Below are 8618 nucleotides of genomic sequence, written 5' to 3' on the forward strand. Positions count from 1 at the left end.
AGGCCTTTGAAAAGAGTTCAATTGGAAACCTTTGAAAATGATAATAATACTAAAAAGAAACCGCAGGAGATTTAAGGGCTCCGTTGTGCGGATACAATGTCAGAGCCCTGTCCATAATTTCGCCGACTTCAGAGGACAAGGGAGGAAGAGTGTGAAGTCCCCTTTTTCTAGCCTGTCTTTTTCTTGTGGAGCTGGAGGGAGGGAGACCCATTAAAGCAGAAAAAGAGGGGAGGGGGGAGAGGAAGAAAATCTGAAAAACGAAATTTTCAGCCTGAGTGCTTTTTCCAAATGAAATCTTAAAAGGTTCAAAACACAATGGGCTCCTTTTTACCCCCCCTCTCTGTACTGTGTATGTGTATGTGTGTGTGTTTGTGAGCGTACACGGGGGGGTGGTTAGTGTTGGGTTACCTTTTAAAGAGTGCCCAGCAGTGGACGTGTTTGGCATTTGCGGCCCTTGTCCCTCGATTATGCGTTCGCCACAGTAGCTGCCGTTAAACTGACGGTGGGCACTGCCTGTGGCCCGAACGGCTGCGTGTATTCCACCCCCCCCCTTTCCTTTTCATTCAGCCAGTCAGTCGAAGGGTGAAATCAGGAACAGAAATCATGTCTGACTCTTCTCCCCCCCCCCCCCTGCCCTCACGGCTCTTCCCCCTCACGCTCGGTTCACATCTGTTTGTTGGCCCCTTGCCCCCGAGGCAGTCAACACGGTTGCTGAGCACCGCTGTTAGAAGTGCACTGGCTGACTGGCAACTCTATGTGCTTCATAGATGAGGACATAAAATGACGGTCAAGTTTCACCTGTAATAATAATAACTGCACTCTAATCATGACAACTCACAGCTTCGAACGGCGCGATTAACAAAAAGGAAGATTTAGAATTGCTCACAGAGAGGCTTTTTGAGTGCGATGACAAACAGGGTGAGCGACAAAAAAAACATCAAATCCCGAGTGAGTCCAAAATCTGCTGCTGGACCACTATTTGGCCTGCACAGTTTTATCACAGTTACAGGGTAAAAGTCACAGTCTGGCAGCTTTAAGTCTCGAAACAGATTGTGTATCCATTATTTCATTATTTACAAAAAGGAGCAAAAGAGAGAGAATCTACTTTAGTGCATCAAACAGTTTCTGACTTATGTATCTGTGAGGACTGTGAAGATGTGTAATATGTTCATGTTCTTCTATAGTATTCTATAATGTGTGTATCTTGTGTGTAAGAACATCAGTTTTGTTTCAGTGTTTGTATGTGTATGTGTGTTTCCATTTAGTTTCCACTTCACAGCCAACAGCACACATTAGCCACACAACCTTTGGGAGATGCCACACACGTAGGCGCGCGCACCCCCCCACACTCACACACACTCAGGGGGTACAAATGGAGCTATCACAGCAATAAAAACCACACTCCTGTGGGTAACTGACACTAAAAATGGCTATGAAGCCCAAATGACAACAAAAAAAGTATTTATACTTTAGTATCAGAGCTGATCCAGGCACATTATCATAAAATGGCATCAGCTAAAATTTTATTTCAAATTCTTCACTGAACTATGTGTTTAAGTCACCTTAGCCTGAAGGGGAGCTACAGTGTGCATTGGTGGTTGGTTATTTTACAAAAATCTGTACCAGTATTCCATAACCACAACAATGTCCAACACTGTGGATGAAAACGTTCTGCCAGCGTCGAACTTTGATGATGCGCAAGTCGGAGGTGACCTCTCTCTCCATTTGGCCTTAAGAGTGATGGAGGGGCACCAGTGGTCAGCGCAGCCAGACACATGAATTCAGCGCTGAGCGGACAAATGAGCAAAACCTGGGCCAGACTCCTCCCCCTCCTCTCACATCCCACAGCCATACATCCAGAGAGCAGACATTTTTAAGACAACAAGTGGAAAAAGAAGTTACTAAGGAGCAGGAACAAAGCGACGGCTATCGGTGAAAGCCCTTGCCAGGGCACCATCTGCTCATCCGCTCAGTGGAAGTGGCGGCTTCCAGGGCGGTCAAAGACAACGCTGGAAGATTGAGGGGAAGGGGGCTCCCTTTGAACACCGAACGAGCGAGGAAACTACGTTTGGACGTGAAAGGGCCCCGGCAGAAGGCGACCAGCCGAGCCAAGCGGTAGCAGGAAGCGGGCGCCTTGTGTGTCAAGAGATTTACAGTGACGTGTCCATCCACCGACCAACCATCTGGGCCAACATAAATACATTTAAACAGGCGGTAAAGAAAAGGCAGCGACTCACAAAAGAACATGTTGAGGAAAAACACACACAGGAAAGGGCAAACTTCACTCTCAAAGCCAACGTAAGGATAAGGAGATTGTTTGTGGAATTAAAAAGAAATAAAAGACCAACAAACTAATTCCAGAAATGTCCGTTGGCCTGTCTGTCTTTAGCAATTTATCTACAAAGTATAAGCCCCATGTTCATTTTGTTGCTTTTACACTTTATATCAAGCTAGCAGATTTACAGAGACTTTTAAAAGTCGTGCACTTGGATCTGAAGATTGTGTGGATTGCGTTGGGGACCTCTAAAACAGCCGACATGCAAAGTATGAAAAAAAAATGTTTGTTTGTACTTTCTTTTGATGAAAACCTTTGATTATAACATCAGTGCAAATCGAAAAGTGGTTAACTAATCTGGTGGACACAGGTCACTTTTGAGGTTTAAGAAAACAAGCTGCAACAAGCAAGTAAACAACCGATTCCAGACAGACTGGGTCTATAAGACACTCCACTCATTTTTATAAATTTGTCATTAATTTATGAATGTGAAAAGATTGGAGAGAAAGAAATAGGTAGAAAAGAGCTGAAGAAAAGGACGCAGCCTGCGATGGGAGTGCATGCGAGGACGAAGAATCTGTTCATAAATCGCACAAACAATCTTTCTGTCATCTTTGTTGATGTCTTAGTGACTGACATCACCGCTGCTACCACTGCTGAGGACAACAGGCCCAGCCATTAGAAAGGGACCAATCACAAGAGGCGAGCAGTGTGCAAGTGTGCGTGAGTGATTGTTGTTGTCCAATCTCCCTGAAGCTCTGTACCATGTTTACCGCAAACAGATAAGTCTTGTGTGTCTGTTCAAAAGAATCGCACAAAAGTAGTATCGGGTCAAAATGTGGCCTCGGAGAGTAAAGTGCAATGACCTTATTGTGTTTGTGTAATGTAAATGTGCTTTTCGTCCAGTAGGTAAATACAGCCTGTGTGTCACTTATGAAACAGCTTTATGATTTTGTATTTGCTGCCAAATTGAGAGGACAGACCTGGATCAAGGATTTAATTATGGAGGGAAAATACTGTCATATTATTTATTTACTGATGGGAAACCTTGAGCCAAAATAAAGTGGGACTGTGAAAGCTTCTCAAACTAATAATGTAACAGAGGTGTTGCATTTCACACCATCACAGTGGCTTGTGCCACATGGCATGATGTGCAGCACACCTCCTTATGTAGATTTTAAACATGCGAGTCAATGGAGAATTCGAAATGAACTGATAACGCATTTTTTTTAATTTAATGGACGAACTGAGCTATTTCTATTTGGCGATTATGAAAAACAAATTGCACATTTTTGGTCTCAAAAGGTCTTTCTTCTGTGAGGGAAGGTGATTTCAGATACAAAGACCCTCGTGAATACACAGAGTAACACATTCAAATACTTGATACTTGAACTATGATAGTTCAGCTGCCTCCTTGCCCCAGAGAGTGCGATGGAAACTTTTACAACTTTTGGAAAACTTCTAAAAACAGCAACAACAACAAAGGCGGCTATATACCGGTTTCTCTACGTTTGGTTAACACTGCTAGGTCTAATTGCTCAGTATTAATTGGACCACAAAGTTCTTGGTATTTGACAGATCGTTGATTTAAACTTTATCGCCTCCTACTGGTCAGACAGGTCGTGAGGAGGGTCTTGAAGAGGGGGAAATATCTGCAGATGAGAAGGCAAAGTCTCAAATTCATATCTCGTCGCGTAGCTCAGAACTCTAACGCACACAAACACACATGCAAAAAGCTCTGAAAACCACATTCAAATGTTGAGAGGAGAGAGAGGGCGAGACTGATAACACCCCCCTCCCAATCACTCACACACACACACCTCAATTTCAGGCGGCGCTTAGGCATTTCATTTCGGATATGCATCTCGAAAGGACACAGCGGAGAATAAAATGTCATCTGGGAGGAAAGTGAAGCTTCAAATGTGCCAGAATGTCAGAGGAGAGTTGGAGCTCGGAGTTTGTGTTTATCACCGTCTCAAGACGGACTGAAGGGGAGCAGGGGGGAGAGAGGGGTGGAGGGGTCGGGGAAGTGGGGTAAGTGACCTGACTGCCAATGATGCCAAACCTCTATTTAAAGCTTCAATAACAGTTGGAGGCCTGACACTGACACATTTACCTCTCTGCCCTGTTTCTTATCAGCCGCCAAGAAAACATGTTAACTGAGATCAGCTCATTGGACAGTGTGAGTGGCAAGTTGCTTTGGATAAAAGGAAAGACAAACAATTTGTGTGACTTTTTTGGGGACAATGTTTAGTTGATGATTCACGCGGGGCACATGGCGAACAGCAGATGAGGACAGTTCCGTCAAAAAAAAAAATCATTAACCTCAGCGGCAAAAAAACACTGACAACATGTTGTTAGCGATTAGTGGAGCTGCAAAAATCAGTTCGCTGGAGGGTGTGGCTGGAAAGTTCCCATGAATAAAATGTAGGTTCCTTTTTGGACAATGTTTAGTAGATGATTCATGCCTTGTGTTGCCGTGGTGAGGTCAGCTCTGTCTACAAAATGCTTGTTATTTCTCCGATTGTTTGCCATGTGTAACCTTTTAAAAAGAGGACAATAAAGAGGAAAATATAAGCCCGTTGGATGAAACAACCTGGTCTCTTGAGCTCAAACTGGGGAAAAGGTGAGAGAGAGAGTGATGTTGGCCCGTGAGCAGAGTCCACCCAGTGGACTCAGATGTGCAAACATCGTCCTTGTGTTTATTCACTTGTATGTGTGTTACAGGTGTTTGCACAAGAGTGTAATAGTGTGCATGTGTGCGTGTGTTCACTGAACAAAACTCACCCGGATCCCAGCTAACTGCTTCTCCTCCATCCTTCAGGACCGTGTGTGCAAAGACCCCTGCCTCTCTGCTGCTGTCTCTCTCTCTCTCGCTCTCTCCCTCTCTCTCTCTGGGATGCCCTCTCGCTGTCACAGTTTGCAGAGGTAGTTGAGGTTCGCTCTAGTGTCTTCACCCCGTCGTGTTGCTCCCTCTGTCTCGGTCCCCCCTCTCGCCTCTTCTGCGTTGTTTCGCCGAGTGTCGCTGGAGTGGCGTCGGCGCTTTGTGTTAATTCTGCCCTAATCCAGAAACTTTTCTATGCTGTGAAAAGGACATGTGACAGGCGGAGAGAGGGGTGGAGGGAGGAGAGGAGTGGGGGGGTAGGAAGGAGTGGGGGGAAGAGGGTGGGGGGGAGAAGGGGGGGACAAGGCAGCACTTTTTAGTTACTCGTCCCCTTGGCCACATTCAAAACAATTCCTCCGGTCTTTGTACTTGACCTGCTTTTGAGGTAAAAAATAATAATACCAAATCAGCAAGTTGTGTGTATGTGTGTGTGTGTTTGTGTCTGTGTGTGTGTGTGTGTGTTCAATAAAACTATGAGCTGCAGATAAAAACTTGAAAAAGGAGCCTGAAAGCAAAAAGATGCAGGGAATGTTTTTTGAAAAAACATGTAGTAACAGATTTGCATTTTGCGGCAAAGCAGCTGCCATAACAAAGTGCCCTTTTGTGCAGAGAGATTAACTGTTAGGGGAACGTTTAGACTGCCCATTGACTACTGCTGTGTGAAAGCCAAACTGGGAAAAGAGCACTCAGCCTGGATTTAGAAGACACTGGCAGAAAATGCTTCTGTTTCTGAAATGCTCATGTTGGCTTCATATATTCAGGCTTGGACTGGAGTTATTGTTCGGTACCAGTAAATATTTAACATGTGGGTAGAAAATGAGATAACGCTCAAATATATTGAATGTGCAATGAAATTTAACAAAATAATTACTGAAGATGAGAGAAGGCTACAGCTAATGACGCATTTCTAGTAACCAATACTTTGCACATTATATTCTTAATTAAATTATTACTCGTATGGCTTACAAAACCTTAAAAATAGTGAAAACAAAATGTGCAGTGATGTAAAAAAAGCAAAACACTGGCACTGCGGGAACAAGACGAGGTTTGATGTACAACAAATGAATCAATCATCAAAAGAGTTACTGATTCATTTGATGTGACCTAAAAAGTTTGCATATCACAGTCCTGTAAGTGTGAGTCAAATCTGCGTCTCCCTCCATCGGACTCCCTCACTGCCTCGCTGAATGAAAATCCTAGACAGTGCACTAAAAGCCTCTCAGCGAAAGGAGGGAGAAAGTGGCCTAATATAGCCACCATTCAAAGTTACGCACAAACACACACACGCATGCACACACTCCCCCCTCTCTCATATGTACAGGAGTCTACAGGGACATAGAATTGCACCTTGGATGTCCATCCTACACAGCATGCTGTACAATAACAAAAATATGACAATTAAAAATAAAGCCAGTTCAAAACTGAACCTTACCATCCACGATATGTTTGAAGAAAAGAGAAAAGTGGGAAGGTAAAAACCAACATCTACGTCCGGACCAGCTCAGCAGTGACAACCTAACTGGTGTGAAGAGTGGAGTCAATAATCAAGTCCCAGTGCACTTGCTCCATCCCACTGGTTGACTCTAATGTAAGTACACAAGGCAAGATGTGAGCTAAGCCTATTGGACAACCCCAGGAGGAGTGGCAGTGAGAGGTTAGATCAAACTCACCATGTGTTGGCTCGAAAAAAGGATTCTTCCCGGACCTCAACTATCAACTTCCAGGTAGAGGTCTTATAAAGTTAATGATAAAAAGTGATCCAGACTTTGGAGGGCTCTTGTTTGCATAACTCAAAGGAAAAGACTAGGGCCAAATGGTTTGCTTATCAGTATTTGGAGACCAGTTTGATCAGAGTGAAATGTTTTCACAAGTCTCAGCTTCTGAAATGCCAGTTTCCTTTCGTAAACATATTTTGTTTGATTTTGAGTTTTCTTGATACGATAAATCAAATGATTAATTGTTAAATTAAGACAAAAATAAAGTGTATAGTTTTCAGCCATAATTGAACACCAAAAACTAACAATTTTATATACAGCAGTGTGCTCAAAAAGACAGGCTCAGGAGGTGAATCAGCTTTGCAGGTTGCTGCTGTGGCTCGTTCAGGCATGGGTGACGGTGCTGCGCTTTTGAAATTTTCAAAGCGTTCTCCTTTTCCTCAGTATAAAAGAGAGAGGGCCACAGATGGAGAACACGTACACACACACATGTCCTGACCCCACAGCAATCAGCCGAGGATGAGGGGAAGCATGAGGGGCAGAACAAAATGTGCTTACAAAGCCTGGATTTTCATCAAAATCCCGCCACTGTGTTTGTGCTACCCATTGCCAGAGCAACCTACAACACAGTACTGGGGTAAAAGTGAACGACTGGGGCCCAGTTAACCCCCTCACTGCTCCCACTCCATGTAGAGCAAATACAATTCTCTGATACTGGCCCCAGACCTAATATTAGGGCAACTGGATTACACAAATTACGAAGGTCCTCACCTCACTGTGTGGATTTGAATACTGTGCTTCAAGATAATGAAGCAGAGCATTCAAGTTGTATTATCTCAGTTGATAATAATGATACATTGTATTTTTCTGCACCTTTCAAAGCCCTTTAGGTCACCTTACAAGGCAAAGATAAAAACAGAACAAAAAAACAACAATGTATCAAAAAGATCGATACACTGAATAAAACATTATGTAGGTTGGTCAAATGGAGAGAGAGTCTCGATGTTGTGGATGTCTGGTGGGAGGGAGTTCCAGAGGTGGGGAGCAGAGCGGCTGAAGGCTCTTGATCCCACGTCGGTCAAGCGGGCAGGTGGTACAGTGAGGTGGATGGAAGAAGTAGACCCTAGAGTGTAGGAGTTGGGAAGGTATAGAGGAACGAGATTATGGCTGGCCTTAAAGGTGAGGAGCAGAATCTAAAAAAACAATGCGGTATTTGACAGGGAGCCATTGAAGCTGCTGAAGGACAGGAGTGATACGATAATGGAGGGGGTTCTGGAAATTATGCAAGCGGCAGAGCTCTGGACTGGTTTATGAAGGAAGTATGCGGACCGATTAACATTATTGATATGAGCTTGGAAAAGATGGTGCGCTCTTAAGGATTACACCCACACTCTTAACATGAGGGGAAGGAGAAACTAAAGAAATAACACTGATTAAGGGATAACTGTCTGTTGAGGAGGATTTGGTGCCAATAAGGGTGCTGTGAATCCCAAACCCATTTCAACCCTGTTAAAACACAGTGAAAGTGGCCACTTTTCTCAATTGATAATTGGCCTGGATCATAGACTGTACACAAAGAGGGACAACATGACTGCCTTCCAAAAGTGAAGCCAAAGCACCATCGCCCTCAGGTGCCTGGCTGCAGTATAGGTCATAAATCCAACCTCCTCCATTTTACTGGATTGATGGTCTCTTTCATTTTAAGGTAGTTCTCATCACACTGGTGTATGTTAACGTGTTCCTT

The 8618-nt window shown here is 44.0% G+C and overlaps 1 protein-coding gene across 2 annotated transcripts in view; it reads right to left on the bottom strand.

Annotated features, from left to right (window-relative positions):
* The window catches only part of slc6a9 (solute carrier family 6 member 9), a 61456-nt gene extending 54720 nt beyond the window's left edge, over positions 1-6736 (bottom strand). Inside the window, exons 1-2 of one of the 2 annotated variants that reach the window (XM_061084045.1) lie at positions 6592-6736; positions 5063-5352 (exon numbers count right to left, since the gene is read on the bottom strand). In XM_061084045.1, the coding sequence (XP_060940028.1) occupies positions 5063-5092 (30 nt within the window). In that variant the 5' untranslated portion in view covers positions 5093-5352; positions 6592-6736. Of the gene's footprint in view, positions 1-5062; positions 5358-6591 lie in introns of both variants that reach the window. The other variant, XM_061084044.1, reaches the window with a different exon arrangement.
* Between the last annotated feature and the right edge of the window lie 1882 nt (positions 6737-8618).

Source organism: Limanda limanda, chromosome 13 (assembly GCF_963576545.1).
Source record: "Limanda limanda chromosome 13, fLimLim1.1, whole genome shotgun sequence".
Classification (NCBI taxonomy): domain Eukaryota; kingdom Metazoa; phylum Chordata; class Actinopteri; order Pleuronectiformes; family Pleuronectidae; genus Limanda; species Limanda limanda.